This window comes from Neomonachus schauinslandi, chromosome 10, assembly GCF_002201575.2.
Source record: "Neomonachus schauinslandi chromosome 10, ASM220157v2, whole genome shotgun sequence".
NCBI classification, from domain to species: domain Eukaryota; kingdom Metazoa; phylum Chordata; class Mammalia; order Carnivora; family Phocidae; genus Neomonachus; species Neomonachus schauinslandi.
The window spans coordinates 50,714,485-50,732,680 of NC_058412.1; the positions used below are offsets into that span (position 1 = coordinate 50,714,485).

The window sequence follows — 18,196 nt, forward strand, 5'->3', positions numbered from 1 at the left end:
CTCCAGCCTAAATAAGCTCACATCCAGACAGCAAGCAATTCAGGATGCCTGGGAGCTATGCCCATGCAAGAGGCCTGGATTCTTCCTCCCCTTGTTCTTAGATTTCAAGAAGCATTTTACTCTCTTCCTCTGTCTACCTGCGAAAGATGAACACGCAACAATGACAGACGACAATGACTAAACGCAACATGGTATCCTGGATGAGATTCTGGAACAGTAAAAAAGACATCAGTGGGAAAAGTAGCCAAATCCTAATAAAGTCTAGAGTGTAAGAAATAGTAACGCACCACTATTGACATTTTAGTTTTGACAAAATGAACCATGGATAGATAAGAGGGAAATGGAGTGTGAAGGATATACAAAAATTGCGCTTTCTTTGCAGCTGTTCTGTAAATCTAAAACTATTCTAAAGTAAAAGTTAATCTTTAAAAAAAAAAAAGAATAATTAGCAAATGCAGGCTCTGAGTTTCCATTTAGATTTCCACTCTTTGAGGTAACCGTTTATGAGATTAAGTAGGAGCTTCGGCCAGGACTCCAGCCTTCAGCACATGATGAAGAGCGAGCCGAAGTTACACCCCTACAGACGTGCAAGATTAGGGACTACAGCTTTGCCTCAGGAACTGGGCACTTCCCAGTGGCAGCCACATCTCCCTGCCCAGGGCTGGGGGTTATCCAGATTGGTACCTCCCCGCCAGACCCAAGCTGTCACCAACTTACTTTCCAAACACAGGCTCCAGGGTACAGGGAATGTAGTTATCCTGGTCACTCACGGATTTCTTCCCTATGGAGATCTTGATGTAAGGATCACACTGAGGGAAGAGACAGGAAGACTTAAATGAATTCACTTTCCCAACACATCTCCGAGGCTTCTTCGGTCCTCTGCCTCCCCATGAGGCTAGGAGGCCAGCCATCAAGAAGCTGCCATCCTGCCCTGGTGCCAGGCCAAGGGCCCCATCTTGCACACCACCACACCAGTTGGCCCTGACACGGACTTCTGGTCATGATCCAGCAGTGGAAATGGGGAACCTGAGTCCTCCATACTCCCAAAGCACTGCCCCATTGGGGGAAGGTGGGTGAGGGCAAGGCTCATATCCTCAGAAACACTACAGCCTGTATTATATATGTGACTGAGCCAGCTAGGGTCCTCTCTGTGACCTCTGCTTCAACAGATCAAAGGGAGAGAGATGGCCAGAATTCATCAGCCTAACCCAGCCCAGGCTGGCCTTCCCCAGATGCCTCCAGGAGCAGCTGGGATCAGAGAGTGCTCAGGGTCAGTCACAGCATAAAGAAATCCTGAAGTGCTTTAAAAAAAAGAAAAAAGAAAAAAAGAAATCCTGAAGTGCATGAACAGACCATTGGCCACACCACATCTTGGAGGCCATCATGGTGCCTGGGCTGGGGATGGCTCTTTTCTGCCCTTTGACTTCCCAGCAGGGCAAGGTCAGCTATGACTTCTCATGCTGAAAAGCAGGCTCCAGGGATAGGACAGTAGACCTTCACCCACAGCCTCAAGGACACATGCTAGGCCTGTACCCATCTCAGGGGATGAGAGAGGACCCAGCCCCGTACCTCTGAACTCCAGTCAACCCCGCCTGTCCCTCTTCTTTCCTCTTTCTTTCTTTCCAAGTTTTCTCTGCCCCTCCCCAGCCATCTCCCCAGAGCTCCAGACTCCGGCCCTCCAGCAAGTTCTCTCTTTGCCTCAGAGCCAGGACCAGAGTGAGGCGATGAGGTAGTTGCCTCAGGCACAAAATTTGAGGGAGTGCCCCCAAAACTCAGTAATGAAGATAAACAAATTTTAGGGGCACCTGGGTGGCTCAGTTGGTTAAGCGACTGCCTTCGGCTCAGGTCATGATCCTGGAGTCCCGGGATCGAGTCCCGCATCGGGCTCCCTGCTCAGCAGGGAGTCTGCTTCTCCCTCTGACCCTCCCCCCTCTCATGTGCTCTCTCTCATTCTCTCTCTCTCAAATAAAATAAATAAAATCTTTAAAAAAAAAAGATAAACAAATTCTAATGTAATATTTAAAAAATTAAAGTCAATGCCAACAGGCCCTGATGAACAAAATGCTAAATTTTAAACAAGGACAGGATCAGAATTACTGCTTTTCCCTTCTGCCTCGGGCTCCAGCACGGCTAGGTACAGCACCATTACCGAGCCCCTTCTCTCCTGCCCGCACCCCCACCACCTGAAGCCCAACGACGTCCAACCCTGGCCCACACCTTCCATGTCGCTTCCTCTTGTGTCTCATCCTCGTGCCTAACAGTCTTCTCACAAACTCTTGCCAAGTTTTTTGGCCCATCCTAAAATACTACTTTCTTCTCCCTCCTAGCCTACCAGAACTTCATCGATCCTTAAGAATCCTATTCCTTCTGCGAAGCCTTCCTCATGGTTGCCAAGTCTTGCACTGCCTGGCCTTCTCTGACCTCCTAGAGCACTTGGCCCCTGACCGAACTGCATCCAGTCGCCTCTCTCAGTGCTGGGTGTGTTTGGCTGGTTTCCGAGGCTTACTGTGAACCCCCTGGGGGAGAGCTGTGTCCAGATTCTGCAGCCCGTTTGTGCCCCAGCCTGCCATTCTGGGAGAGCTGAGAGCTCCAGGAATGTTACCTTCCCATTGGGGTCCTTGGGCTGCAGGCCAAATGCTCGGATGATGTAGATGCGGACCAGGCACTCCTGAGGCCCCTGGGCGGCCAGCTGGTGGAACTGTCTTGGGGGCATGGGGACGGCCGGGTCTTCTGGGAGGGGGTAGATTTTGAAGAGGCCCTGAAAAGAATGAGGGGCCAACACATTCACCGTCATCATCACCAACACCACCACCATCATGACCATTACCGTCATCTCTGTCAGTCATCACACCTGAGACCACCAAGCCCACCGCCATCTCTTCACCACCATCAGATTCTGCATTGACGGCGTCACCCACAGAGTCACCATGTGCCAACATCAACACCATGCTCATTACCATAGTTACTACAGGAGCCCTGCTCCCGCCCCCTTCACTTATGGCTGCCACTTCATAGTCTCAGGCCTCCCGGGTAGGGACACGTCCTCAAGGACGTACCTTAAACTCCCCAATAACAGATGGGTCCTCCGTCTCCTCCTGAGTCTTGCCCCGGTAGAGCTTGAAGGTGTTACAAAAGTCAGACAGACCCTCAAAGGCCTCCACGTTCTCCAGTTGCGTGTCGTAGACCTGCCACACGTGGGGACAAGAAAAGGGGAGGAGGGAAAGAGAGAAAGGAGAGGGCCAGCCAAGGAAGAGGAAACAAGACAGTATTCAAGTGAAGATGGACGAGGCACAGAGAAGAAAAGGAGGTGAAAGGCCGCATGCAAATTAGAGAGGCAAAGGCAGGTAGCAGAGGGGAAGGGGAGAGCAGCCAAGAACAGAGAGGACAGAGGGGGACAGGACCCAGGTGGAGATTAAAAGGACGCAAAGAGTGGAGAGGAAAGGGAGAGGAAGGTAGGGGACAGGAGGGGCAGGAGAGGGGGGAAGTGGGGAAGACATGTTTCAGCACCATTAGGGAACAGTTTTCTGGTGAATCCAACATTCTAGGTATCTAGGAGTCATCACGTACCCGGCTGGTGTATTTTTTTAAGAGAAAAAAACCAAACAAACAAATGAAAAGTTAATTGACATTTTATGTGAAGATCGAGACAGAACTCTGGAAAATTTATAGGTCTGTGTTTCAAGCCACAAATGCTCCCTGTCCAGGACAGCCAGGCGACCCGTGGTACCAAACACCGGGCCGCGGCTGCCTTCTGAGCACTACTTTAAATTTGCGAACTCAATGTATCTATCCCATTCCTCTCAAAAACCCACTGACTTCTCTTTGTTAGAGGCATGCTTTGGAATTGCTTAGGCTTAACTAAAGCAGCAGTTTTCTATTATAGGTAATAAAATGTACCTAACAGTGATATTAAAAACTTAATATACATGCTAAGTTGGTTACACCTGAAACTGACAGCCAAGACGCTCCAGGTCAGTTCCCTTGTCGTACTGCTAAGTGTTATTCCTCATTTAGGCCTAGCCCCAGTTCTATCCCTTCCAAGAAACAATTAATGATGCAAGTGAGGCAGTTTCGTTATTAAAAATTAGAAAATATGAGTAAATATAAAGAAAATGTTATTATTGCCTTGCATTTTGATTCTCAAAAATAACAACTAGTTATTTGGTTTATATTTGATAGGTACCATTTTGAGTACATTCTATTTTGTTTTGTTTTGTTTTTTTGAGTATGTTCTTGATCTGTTTATATAGTTTAATCATTTCAAAGGACAGTTCCCTCATTTGTCAATTTGGCCATTTCCTCTGTTCCAGGTTCTTATTTCTGCTTTTATTTTTATTATTTTGTTCTTCCCACTGCGTCAAAGGGTTTTTTTTTATTCTTTATAACTTCTTCAGTTGAAGCTTTATTTACTTTGCTCCCTCTATTCTGATAAGGAAAACGCTTATTGCTATGAAATTGTCCTGCTTACTACTGCCTTGGCACACGGTCCCATTTGTTTTGATTGTAATGTTATCATATTCATTCTCTTGGCATGCCACAATTACAGTTTTATTTTTATTCTTTGATCCAAGAGCTAGATGCTTGTTTTTCATTCTTTTGTTTTAATTAAGGTAAGCTTTTAAGGCTATAAACTTCCTCTGAATGCTGCTTTAGCTATAACTAGCGAGTTCTAATATGTAGCATTTTATCCTTGTTTCCCAGATATTCTGCAATATGAGTTTGTGTTTTTTCTTTTGCCAAGAACTGTGAAAAGAGAGGTTTGTTGTTTTTTGTGGTTTTTTTTTTAGTTTTCTAGATAGGAGAGAACTTTTGGGCTTTTGATTTTGTTATTAAGTTCTCACTTTATGGCATTATAATCAAAAAACATTGTCAGTAGTTGGCCACTTTTTGAATTGTATTAAAGTTCTCTACAGGGCCTGTTACATGGTCCATCTCTGGAACTGTGCCTCTGTTTTCAGGCTACAGGGTTCAGCCAGGTGAACAACTATGCTGCTTTTCTCTATCTTCTTAATGTTTGTGTTCCCTCGACCCTGACATGAATCAAGAGGACAGAAAAATAATCTCCCCCTACCTACTATTTCTTTCCTGTATCTCCTATAATTTCTGTTTTGTAAATATTGATGTTGTATTATTCAGCACATAGGTATTCTCATAACATAGGTATTCTCATAACATATGTATTATCTTGTGGAATTGCACGGTTTAATGTGGTAAGCGTCATTCTTTGTCTCATTTAAATAATTTGGGGGACCTGAATCCAGTCTCATCTAAAAAAAGACGGTGACTTCTACTTTCTTTTCATTTGCATTTGCCGGGCACACATTTTCACAATCTTTCATTTTCAACCTTCATGAATCTCTTTATTTTGGAGTTAGATTTTGCTTTGAGATCTGATTTAAGTTTTGTAATTAATGAATGATTGATATGACATGCATTGATATGACAGATATGTTTGATCTGGGTTTATATTTATGTTATATTTACATAGTCATATAATACGTTTATGTTACATTTTCTAATTTTGATTTTTTTTTTACATCTTTGCCTGCATGGTCTGTTTTCTGTGTGTGTGTGTTTCTGATAAGCTGAGTTCATATTCTAATGTTATTATAAATTTATATATACAAATAATTCTCTAAGTCCTGTATGTATCTAGGGACAGTATTTAAGAGTTCCCTACTATAGCAATGATAAAATGATGGAATTTTATCTCTCTCCCACTCCTTCTCCCTCACTCAGTTTTAGACAGCATTGTCTTCCTTAATATTTAATCTGTACTATTTACTTATAATTTGCTTATACTCCTCTTATTTGATTTGCCAATTTTAAATACTGTCAACTCTATCTATTCCATAATATGGCAATCCATGTCCTTACTCTGTATCTTATCATCTTTCCTCCTTCTGTGCCTAATTTTTTAAAAGATTTTATTTATTTATTAGAGAGAGAGAACAGGTGGGGGAAAGGGCAGAGGGAGAAGCAGCCTCCCAGTCCAGAAGGGAGCCCGATGCGGGGCTCGATCCCAGGACCCTGGGATCATGACCTGAGCTGAAGGCAGCCGCTTAACCGACTGAGCCACCCAGGCACCCCTGTGCCTAATTTTTGCCAGTTTTGTCACTTCCATATTTTCACTGTATATATTTACATTCTCTCATGTTACCCTAATCCTTCCATTTATTTTCATTGGGAGTCTAAGGTAAAATATGATCACAATCAGTCCCTTCATTCTGGCCTTCCCAGTTACCTCCTAATTGACTAAGTTCATTCCCTCGGAGCTCCTCAAGATGAGGGCATGGGACCCATATCCCCAGTTCCTGAATATGCACCCTGTGTGTTTATAGCTGTCGTGCCCGAGGGGCAGCTGGGCTGAACACAAATCCTGGGCCCCCTTTTCTCTCCTTGATGATCTTACACATGGTGCTTTACTGTCTTCAGGTATGAAATGTTGTCGTGGAGAAACTGAAGCCACCTTGTCTTATTTCCTATTTTAAAGGACTTAACGTTTTGGAGGAGAAGAAAGTATGACTACCACAAAAATTCTTTAGCTCTAAAGTCCAATAACATATACTAGGGTATGTCTCAGGGTTGACGAATCTGGGTCAATTTTCCCTGACACCCAGTGGACCTTATAGTATGTATATTCAGGTATTTTTCTGACAATGCTGGTGACATTCCATTAAACTCTTCAATGTCTATTTGTTGTATTTCATCATTTTGGTTGTCTTTCTCAGAGACTCCAATTATGCGAGTGTTGGATCTCCTTTCCCTGACTCCTAGGTCTGTCATTTTCTCTTTACTGTTTTATACCTCTGGTTTTTTATTTCCATAGCATTTTGCTGACTTTCATCATTTCTGTCCTCTGTCCCCTTCCTGTGTTTTCCAAAGTGGCCATTCTGCCCTGCGCTTCTTCTATTTCCATGTGATCCTCTCTTTTCCTGAATCCTACGAGTTCACAGTTCATCTCTTCTCATCTCATCATCCCTTGAGTTCTTTCATTTCTGCCTTGATTCTGACTGTCCCACCTCTGTAAAGCTCACAGCAAAGTATTTCATCTCATCTGCTCCTTGGCAAAATTTTTCTGGTGGGTATATATATCCTCTTCTTTTGGCTAAGTTTTGATTTACATTTTCTTTTTTTCATGATATTTTTGAATTAATGCCCTGATAGTTCTTTTACAATTACTTGTCGCTAAATGGGCTGGATTATCCTAGCCTCATTACTTCCTTTGTTCTGACCACAGAGGCAGACTGCTTCCTGCAAATATGGCTCATCTATGTGATTCTTATGTGGCTTTACCTTCTCTGCTTCTCTGAACCAGACCAAGTCCGAGAAGCATTTGTCGCCAGCCTGAACCTGACTCCAAAGTTCCCATATCCACTGTTGTGAATGAGGCAGATCACTTCTATATTTCATGGTGAAACTCAACTTCAGGACTATTTTTTTTTCTTTTTTTTTTTTTAAGATTTTATTTATTCATTTGAGACACAGAGATATATAGAGAGAGAGCATGAGCAGTGGGAGAAGCAGAGGAAGAGGGAGAAGCAGACTCCCTGCTGAGCCAGGAGCCCGATGTGGGGCTCGATCCCAGGACCCTGGGATCATGACCTGAGCCGAAGGCAGATGCTTAACCATCTGAGCCACCCAGGCGCCCCAGGACTATTTTTTAACTACTTATTATGAAAGTTTCCAAGCACACACAAAGGAAAGGTAATAGATAATAAGCACCCATGTGCCTATAACCTGTCTTCAATAATTCTCAACATTCTTCTATTAGGAAGGATGGGGTTTTCTGAGATCAGCTACCACTATGACCTTTCATCATTTTCTCTTCATTTACTGCCGAGTGGCTTCTACCCAATCTTGGTTGCCTTTGGACAGCCCTTACATGTATTTTGGAGTCTGCGGGTTTTATTTGTTTCCAACTTTTACTGAAAATGGAGTTTGTGGGTTTGAATGATTTCCAGAAGAAAAGGGGAAATATGCTGACTTATGCAGCCATGTTCATACTGGAAGTCTCAATAAAATACTTTTTAAATTTCCAAGTGGTTGGTCTTTTTGTTTAAACTTTTGTTATTAATTTCTCATTTTATTGCATCTTAATCTGTCTTGTATGATTTCTGCTTTTTGTAATTTACTGCTAAACTAATATGTGATCAAATTTGGTAAATATTCTCTGAGTATTAGGAAAAAACGTATTCTCTATTTTTTTAAATTATTTTTATTCTCTATTTTAAAGCTACTTTTGATGTAACTTAAAAAATATTTTACTTTTTTATTCAGACCTCTTCTTTCCTTATTTATTTACTTTCTGATTCATCGGCCTAGGAGAGAGGTGAATTAGAATCCCTACTGCAACTTTAATTTCTCTCATTTCTTGCTTTTATTTGGGTGAGGTATGAGTTTACACCTTCCTCCCATTTTTGCTTTAAATATTTCTAAGCTTTATTGTCCTGTACAGGAATATTTGGGCATTTTCTCATTGAGACATGTATCTTTTATTTATATAAAACATCCCATTTTGTTTCCTTTGCTTTTTACTTTAAATTATCTGTTTCTCTTTTATTGGCACTCATCTTATTTTGTGTGCCAAAATATTTATTTTTTAGATATTCTACGCTGTACTGTTTTAGACCTACCTCTTAAGGACAGTCTAATGAATTTTGAATTTTATAGAGTCTAAGGGTCCTTATCACTCAATAGAGAAGCTTAATACATTTTCATTTTTTAGGAAAACAAATATGTATTATTCTCTTTCTGTTGTATTTTACTATGATTTCTGTTTTTTATGCTTTCTTGTTTGTATCTTTTGCTTTTCTATCTTTTGCTGCTGACACTGTGAATTGTATATTTCCCCCAGGCTCATAATTTCCAAATATGTTTTTTTCCTCTACCCATCGTGTTCTCCGTTCTCTCCATAATGCTACAGGCTATTTTTCAAAAACTCATGGTAGTGGTGGTGGTTTTCTTCTATTTACTTATCCTTAAAGGAGCAGTGTTCCTTCCAGGTCTGGTTTTTTTCCCCCAGAAACAGGTTGAATGCATCTTGTTTGGGATGGTCCATGTTCACTTGGACACTGTCAGAGATCTCCTCGGAGAGGTCAGGCTGGAGGGCAGGATGCCAGTTCCATGTCCGGCATCTGAGGGAGCAGCAAGGAGGGGGGCCAGGGCCATGGGCCTCGCTGGCAGGAGTCCTCATTCTTGGTTTCTCTCATTTTCTGGCATAGCCACAGTACCACATGCCAGACCTAATGTGTCGGACCTTCTTCCTGGCACACAGATAGTTCAGTCTCTTTGCCCAGCCTCACACACCCAACTGCAAGTCAGCGAAGAACTTGCTGCCTAAGGAGGCCTGTGTCTTTGGGGCCATGGCTCCCCTTGTCTCTGCACATCCAGGCCTCCAGACACAACTCACCCAGAGGCCCCCAGTGCATCAGAGACAACTCTTAGCCACCTGGTAGAATCACCCTCCAGAGTGGCCAGCCAGGGCTTTCAGCCAGCAGAATGACCTGAAAGCCCAGACCACCCACCACTCCCACTGGCCTCAAATCCCATTCAGCCAGTCCCATTTGGGATGCTCCTTGGGCCCCTCCCCTGCATCCAACAGCCTTTGCATACCTTCTCTAAGCAGGCTTGCCAGATAAAGCAAGGCAAAATACAGGACACCCACTCAAATTTGAATTTCAAATAAGTAACAAACAATTTCATTAGGTAAGTCTCATGCAATATCTGAGGCCTAAGACATACTTATCTAACAATTATATAAGATACTTCTACTAAAATATTATTCCTTGTTTATCTGCAATTCGATACATCCTGAATGTATTTGGCAACCTCTCCAGGACCCTCTACAACTCCTTTGGGGTGTAACTTTGAGTCACCTCTGGTTATCTTTTTAAAAAGCAGTCTACTTTTAAAAAACATAATTGTATTTGTGGAATTTCCTCAAAATACCAGAATTTGGCTGACTCATCCCTGGCTTTGTTTTTGTTTGTTTAGTTGGTCTTGGGGGGTTGGGGGGTTTCTTTTCTTTTCTTTTTTCACAGAAACAAAGCTTGCCATATTTTTATATTTGCTAGGCAATTTCTGTCCCAATTGTAGGGGTGAAGGAATCAGAGCTACATTCTCAAACTGACTTTCCTTTTATTTTAACACAAATTTTTTATTATAGAAAAGTTCAAATAACTTTAAAAGAAACAGAATAATATAACAAATCCCTAAGTACCACCTCCAAGCTTTAACAATTTTCAATATTTTGCAATTCTCATAATTTTTAATATTTTGAAAATCTATCAGAGGGTCACTCACATCATCTATATTCCTGTTTATTTTTCTTTCCTTTCCTTCTTTTCTTTTTCTTTTTCTTTCTTTTTTTTTAGCATTTTAAAACAACTCCCAGGCCAGGCATGATTTCACCCATAAATACTTCAGTATTTTTCAACATTCTTCCCAAAATACTTTCTTGGTTACCCCAGCCCACACTGACTTCTTGCTCTAAATCGGTGGGTAACCTTTCTCGCCTCAATTAGCTCATCAGGACTCATCAGCCCTCAGGCACCGAATGAGGAGATACACACATATATTCAAAGGTGACATATGTGTACATGTTTTGTCTTCCTGTGGCACCCCCGCTATCCTTCGTGCGTGCCCAGGGGCTGTTAGACTGAAGAGCACACTGTGGAAAGGCCTCACCTTTAGAGTGTCAAAGCCCTTCTCCAAGTACGAGCCGCACTTCTCCCTCTCCCCTGTGGAGGCGAAGAATTTGCTCCACCAGTCGATGAACTCCTCCTCCTAAGTGGGTAGAAAGAAATAGATCACCTCAGAAACAGAACTTGCCAAGCAAGACCCTTCTGGACCAGGCACCAAGCAAGGCCGATTGGCCGGCCTGGACTTCAGAGCTCTCCTGTCGGGTGAGTTCAAGGGAGCAGACAGCTGGAACTCCCCACTGCTCAGGGGCAGGCTGCGCAGACCAGACCAGAAGAAAGGTTTGAACACCTGCTCGACGCTGCGAGGCAGAGGCTCCTCTGTATGAGAGGGTGTGCTAGGAGATCTCCCCAAATCTGCTCTGATACTATAAAGTCAACTGAATGTCTATCACTGAGTTTCTGGAAATGCTGGCGGCTCCTTTTAAACTAATGCTCAGTCCTTTGAGTTCGGGCTTATTAAGGGTGAGGAGCAGCTGGAACCAGGCCAAGGGTGCCTGAACAAACACAATGGGGAAAACGTAGGATGAGGCTCTCAGAGTCTCCACCCATCCTGGTAGTGCAGCCCTAACACCCATTGTGTGGCCAGAATGTGATCCCCAGACACACAGCACAGAGCGTGGGTCCCAGAGTAAGGCTGAGTCTACAGTCATTGTCGGACCAACTTACCAGGAGGTTCTTCAGCAGCTAGAGGAGAGGAAAAGCCATTCAGATGGGTTAATAAACAGTGTAGCAGAGCTTCCTGGCTTGTAACCACTCTAGAAAAAGCCAGCATAGAGCAAGGCTGACCCTAGCCCTAATATTTTAAGATCAATTTAAAGAAAAAGATGCCATGGGTGAATAAACATATGCAGGCATATATATTAAACGCATAACACAGAAAAATATATTTACACAGACATGCCCAAGAGAGATGTTTATACTGCAATGCACATATACCCCACAAAAGCACACACACTAACACGCAGGCACATATGTGCACACAGGTTGAAATGGTTAGACTGGAAACCAACTTAGCTAATCCCTCCTAAGTCTTTCTTCTCTTCCCCAGCCCAGATACTTAGAGATTTGAGTTTATGATTCAGGCTCAGAGTCAGGCACAAATAGGCAACCAACCAGTGTGTTCTGTCCAAAGAAATAACAGAAGCACACTAGTTGTGGGACACTTGTTACACTTCCCACAATCTTGAAAAACCAAGTAAATTTAAAAAAAAATAAAAGGAGTATGAAGACAGAGAATCTGAATAGTACCACTAACAATGTCAGTTAAGTGGACAAACGTGCTCTAACAACAGAAAATACACCTTCTTTTCCAGCACCATTGGAACACTTAGAAAAAATTAAAAGCCACAAGCAAATCTCAATAAATCCAAGATAAACCCGTATCAGTCACATTCTCTGACCATAATGCAGTAAACTAGAAACTAATGAGAAATTTAAGAATTAAAAAATCTCAACCTTTTAGAAATTTAAACGCCCACTTTTTAAACCCTCCTGGGTCAAAGAGAAAATCAAACTAAAATCATAGATACTGAGCTAATACCAACAGTGAGAGGGTTCTGCCCCCAAATTTGTGGATTAGAGCAAATCTGTCCTCAAGGAAAAAATCAGTCTTAAGTGCTCTTGCTTAAGAAGAATGAAAGAAGAATGAAAATATATCATCTGGTAGCTCAAGAAATTACAAAATGAAAAACAGGAAGACCAAAATTTGACAATGATAAGTAGAAATTAATATATTAGAAAGGAGAAGAGTATTCTAAATGATAATTAAATCTCAGAGCAAACTTTCAAAAGACCAATAAAATAAACATTTATCAAATCTAATGTCTAGAAGCAGATACACCGTTAGGAATGAGAAAGATCAAATAGAAAGATATTATGGGGAGAATGAAAATATTAAGAGATTGGGGCTCCTGGATGGCTCAGTCGTTAAGTGTCTGCCTTTGGCTCAGGTCATGAGGGTCCTGGGATCGAGGCCAGCATCGGGCTCCCTACTCTGTGGGAAGCCTGCTTCTCCTTCTCCCACTCCCCCTGCTGGTATTCCCTCTCTCGCTATCTCTCTCTCTGTCAAATAAATAAATAAAATCTTAAAAAAAAAAAAAAGAAAATATTAAGAGATTTACTACCACCAAATCAGTGACAAAACAGAAAATGTAGATGAAGCGGGATATCTTCTAGAAGAGTACAAATTCCCAAAATCGATTCCAAAGTAATAGAAAACATGAAGAGATCAGTAACCCTGAAAGTGAAAGAGCGCTCGAATAAAGTACCTCCAAAACAGACATCAGTCAAGATGGTTCCTTTGGAACAAAGTTCTATCAGTCTTTCAAAGAATAAGTCATTCTTTATTACACACACACACACACAGACACACACATTAATCCCATTCCTGAATAGAGACATTAAGATACTAATAGATTACAGCAGTAGATGTGCCATGGTCAAGCTGGATTATTCCAGAATGCAGGAGTGGCTCAACATACTGATTTAGGAGAGAAAACCCACATGATCATCTATAACAGATATCTGCAAACTATTGCTCACTGGCCGGCCACCTGCTTTTGTAATTTAAATACAGTGTGTGGTGTCTTCTCAGCTACAACAGCAGAGTTGAGTAATTGAGGCAGAGACCTTAGGTCCCCCAAACCTAATATATTTACTCTCTGGCCCTTTTTAAAAAAGATTTATTTATTTATTTATTTATTTATTTATTTATTTATTTATTTATTTATTTATTTAAGGGTTGGGGAGACACCAGGACTCTATCTCATGACCCTGAGACCACAACCTGAGCCAAAACCAAGAGTCCGATGCTTTTGTACATAGGGCTGCCTCTGCCAATAATTTTCATGTGATGTGGATATAAAAAGGCAATAAATCAGGGTGGTTGGGAGCTACGACTTGGGAGCCAGACTAGCAGAGTTCAAATCCTGCCCCTCCTAGCTGTGTGACCTTGGATAACTACTTAACCTCACTGTGCCTTAGTAATCTATAAAATGAACAAATAATAGTACCAATTTGATAGAATTATGGTGAGAAATAAATGAGTCAATAGGAATAAAGAGCTTAGAACAGTGCCTAGCACATAAGTGCAATGTCAGTATTTACTGATATCAGTGATCATGATATTGTTGTTTCTTTGATACGGACCAGGTTAGCTTCTTGGCCAAGGGCTGGCTCTCTCACAAACTGCCAGTGGTTGCATAGCTGGCCATAGTCTTTTCCAGAAGGCCATTTGGCTGCATGTTTCCTCAGCCTTAAAAGTGTACATATACTTTGACCCATCAACCTGTCCTAGAAATCTATCTGAAGACAGTAATCGTAGATATGCATAGAGATTTAACTTCATTTATAATAGTAAAAAATTGGAAACAATTTAAGTATCCAACAATAATGAACTGTTTGGGTAAACTGAACATCCACGTGATCAAGTATTATGCAACATAAAAAATGATGCAATTGAAATAGATTTATTGACACAGAAAGCTATTCACAACTGATGAGATTAATAAAAGGTTAATAAATGAATAGTGTGATTTCATTTTAAGTAAAAGGACCAAACCCCAAATATTCATAGCAATTACCTCTGAATGACAGCATTATAAATGTTTTGTTTATTCCTTTTATTTTTGAGCATCACTCAAAATTTTCTAATTTTTCTTGATGTGCATGTATTCCTTACATAATTTTAAAAATTAAAGATTTTTAAAATAAAGGACAATTGCAGGATGCTTTGAAGAAAAACATCACCAAGAAAATGAAAAGATAATTCACAGAATGGGAGAAAATATTTACAAATGATATATCTGAAAAGGGATTTGTAACCAGAATATATGGAGAATTCACACAACTCAATAATAAAAAGACAAATAACCCAACTAAAAAGGAGCAGTGCATTTAAATAGACATTCCTCTAAAGAAGATCAACAAATGGATAATAAGCACAGGAAAAGGTGCTCGTCGTTAGCCAACAGGGAAACGTAAATCAAAACCACTGTGAGAAAACACTGCATATCCACCAGGATGGCTATCATGAAAAGTCCGATAATAACAAGTGTTGGTGAAGACATGGAGAAACTGGAACGTTACTGATGAGAACGTGAAAGTATAGAGTCACTTTGGAAAACAATCTGGCAGTTCTTCAAAAGGTTCAACAGAGAGTTATCATGTGACCCAGCAATTCTACTCCTAGTTATATAACCAAGAGAAATGAAAACTTCCATCTACACTGAAACTTGTGCAGGAATGTTCAGGGCAGCATCATTCATAACAGCCAAGGCATAGAATCCAAATGTCCATCAATTGATGAATGGATAAAGAAAATGTGATATATCTATACATTTGGCAATAAAAGTGAAGAATTGATGCACATTAGAACATGGATGAACCTTGAAAACAGTAGCTGAGTGAAAGAAGTCAATCACAAAAGACCACATATTTTATGATTCCATTTATATGAAATGTCCAGAATAGGCAGCTCTGAGACCAAAAGTAAATGAATGGTTGCCTAGGAACTGGCAGGTGACTGCTCTTAGGTACAGAGTCTCTTTGGAGTGATAAAAACATTCTAAAATTGATTATGGTGATGGCTGCACAACTCTGTTAATATACTAAAGAACACTGAATTGTACACGAAATAGGTACTTGTATTATGTGGATTATCTCAATAGAGCTGTTAAAATAAAAAAGAACAAATGATCAAATACAAGCTTATGACCTCTAAAAGCAGGAATCTCAAGTATGTATTCTAAGGAAATAAGAGTTAAATTTTTTTTCAAAAGAATAATCAAATGGTCACCAAAAAGACCTAAATCTTAGCATACCCAATTTTCCTCGAGAACCTCTCTCAGCTGTAATTTCCTCATCCCTCAAAGTTCCAGGCAGGGTCCAGTGGCTGGTGAGGAGCACAGGCAGTGGGTGGCCTTCCTAACTCCAGGTTACACCAGATGGCCTGCCGCTCAGTGGTTCCTGTCCCCCTCTTCTTCCTGCATCCCTCAGGCTAACGTCTTCTAATTCCACCCCCTTGGCAGACATGATACATGTAGCAGAATCATAATTTGTATATTAACTAGTTTATTTTTTGCCTCTACACTCCTCTGCTTACCCCTTTGATCTTCCCTGCTTCTACTCCCTTGCTCCTCTCTGGAAACTGTCGTACTTCTGGCCAAACCAACCTGGTTTTAACTCTACTGCACATCCTCCCCACACAACCAAATGTGGCCAGAGGGGACGAGCAAAGGAGTTGCTGTTCTCACTCCAAGTTCACATCACAGCCTCAAGTGGCTCCCAGTGCTGTCCATCCCCCCCACCTCAATTTTCCAGTCCTCCCATCTCTTAACACCACCATCCCGTACCTTCTGCTTTCTCCCCAGACCTCCGCCACCTCCTCCCTCTGCTCACTCTTGGCCAGTGACCCTGCTTCCTCCTTCTCTTGGAAAGCAGAAGCAATCAGAAGAGACCTTCCGCAAGCCCTCAGCAGCATCTGCACCACATCCTGCCTTCCCTCCTGTCACCAGGTGTGCTCGGCTTGCACCCGACCCAAGGCCAACCCCTGCACTTCTGCCCTAGGTCCCGTGTCCCTGGATTACTCAAGGACACCACTCCATGATCCTCCTCACCCTTGCCCAGGCCATCGACATGCATCTTTACTGGGTCACTCCACCGGCATTCAAACAGGTGACACTAGTACTCTGTCACTTAAAGAAAACTCTCTTTCTCCTTTGGCTCCCAGCTAATTCCTTTCTCCCCTTTACAGAAAAACTTCTAGAAAGAGTTAGCTACACTTGCATCTAATTCTTGTTTTTCCATTGTCCCTGTTCAACCAAAGCTTGTCAAGATCACCAGTGACTCCAACGATCAATCTAGCAGCAGTATTTGATATGGGCAGTCGCTCCTCTCTCCTTCAAACATCCCCCTTGCCTTACAGAGGACCAGGGTGATGTCCTCCCCCATCACTGGCCAAGCCTTCTCCATCTCTGCTGATTCCTCCTGGTCACTCACCCTTTGGTCATCTGAGTGCCCCAGGGCTCTGGGCTCAGACCTCTTCTCCTCTTCATCCACTCTCACTCCCTGGGGTTCTCCTTGAGACTTACATCTTTAAATGGCACCGATGCTGATGAATCCCATGCTGAGCTCTCTCCAGCCTGGATGACTCCTCTGAACTCCAGCCCCCCATTTCACATCTCCCACTGGACATTTAGTAAGCATCCCAAATGTACTATGTCCAGAATCCAACTCCTGACCATCCTCCACCCACCTGCTCCTTCCAGGCTCCCTCGTGTAAATAAATGGTAATGCTTTCTTCCAGATGCTCAAGCCCAAAACCCTGCAGTCACCTTTGAGTCCTTTCCTCATGCCCCACGTTCAGCCCATCGGCAAATCCTGTTGGTGCCACCTTCAGTGCCTATTCAGAACCAGACCACTTCTCCCAAATCACTACCCCCCTGTTCCCCAACATCTGGAATATTGCACCAGTCTCCCAACTGGCCTCCCTGCTTTCAGCCTTGCCCCAAATCTATCCTCAACACAACGGCCCCACAGGAGCACGTCAGCCCTTGGTGCAATCCCTCCAGTGATTTGCCAACTCTACTCAGGATAAAGCTAAAGCCTCTAGTGATGTGGTCCCCTCACCGCCCTGATCTCATGCCCTTTCTCTTTCCTCCTCATTCATGCTCATCAGCCACAATGGCCTGCATGGTCCTTGAGTACTTCCAGTACCCCCATGCTCTTGCCAGGAGCTCTATTCCTCCCATAGACCCATAGGTCACTTCTTCACCTCCTTCTAGTCTTGACTCAAATGCAATCTGCTTTACCCCCTTCTTTGCCAGATTTTAAATCATGACTCCTCCCCCCAGCAAATCCTATCCCCTCTTCCTTGCTTTTTCTCCCTAGCAATTATCACCATCTGACATGCCATGTATTTTATTTAGGTATTTGTTTGTTGTGTCTCCTTCCCCATGAGGGCAGAGATCTCTATCTTTTTTAACAGTCTATCCCTAGTACTTTGAACACTGCCTGGCACGTATTTGGAGTTCAGTAAGTATTCGATGAATATATAAATGCTTAAACAGCGGGGATGAAGGGGGATATTTGGCTTTTAAATTTCCAAAGGCAGATAACACTGCTATTTTAAAAAATAGGTTTAAGAGGATGTTTTGTCCAGCCAGTTTTCCCACCCTTCCAGAGGAGGTGAAAGTGTAGAGGGGGAGAGGAAGAAAGAACTAGAGCTTTGTGATGGTTTTGATGAGGCACACCCACACCCTGGCCCCCAGGTTAGCTCCAAAGTTTATATGGAAAACACCCCTCCATAGCTCAGGGGATCTAGTAAACAATGGCCCAGAAGTTGCCAGAGGAATGGGGACATGGGGCACTTGGCAGAGATGGCTGCATGGGTATCATGGGAGAGAGAGCCATGGAGACTTCTGCATTTCCTATAGACCCCAGAGTGTCATGAAAGAGTGGCCAAATTGTACCATGTTTCCCAGAAGGGCTGAAAA

At 42.4% G+C, this 18,196-nt stretch overlaps 1 protein-coding gene across 14 annotated transcripts in view; it reads right to left on the reverse strand.

The window, feature by feature from the left end:
- DYSF (dysferlin) overlaps nucleotides 1–18,196 on the reverse strand; it is a 203,115-nt gene that overhangs the window by 22,832 nt on the left and 162,087 nt on the right. For all 14 annotated transcript variants that reach the window (XM_021699074.1, XM_021699070.1, XM_021699072.1 and 11 more), the window contains 4 exons: nucleotides 10,690–10,788; nucleotides 3,057–3,185; nucleotides 2,603–2,758; nucleotides 718–809 (listed from right to left, as the gene is read on the reverse strand). In XM_021699074.1, the coding sequence (XP_021554749.1) occupies nucleotides 718–809; nucleotides 2,603–2,758; nucleotides 3,057–3,185; nucleotides 10,690–10,788 (476 nt within the window). The remainder of the gene's footprint in view (nucleotides 1–717; nucleotides 810–2,602; nucleotides 2,759–3,056; nucleotides 3,186–10,689; nucleotides 10,789–18,196) is intronic.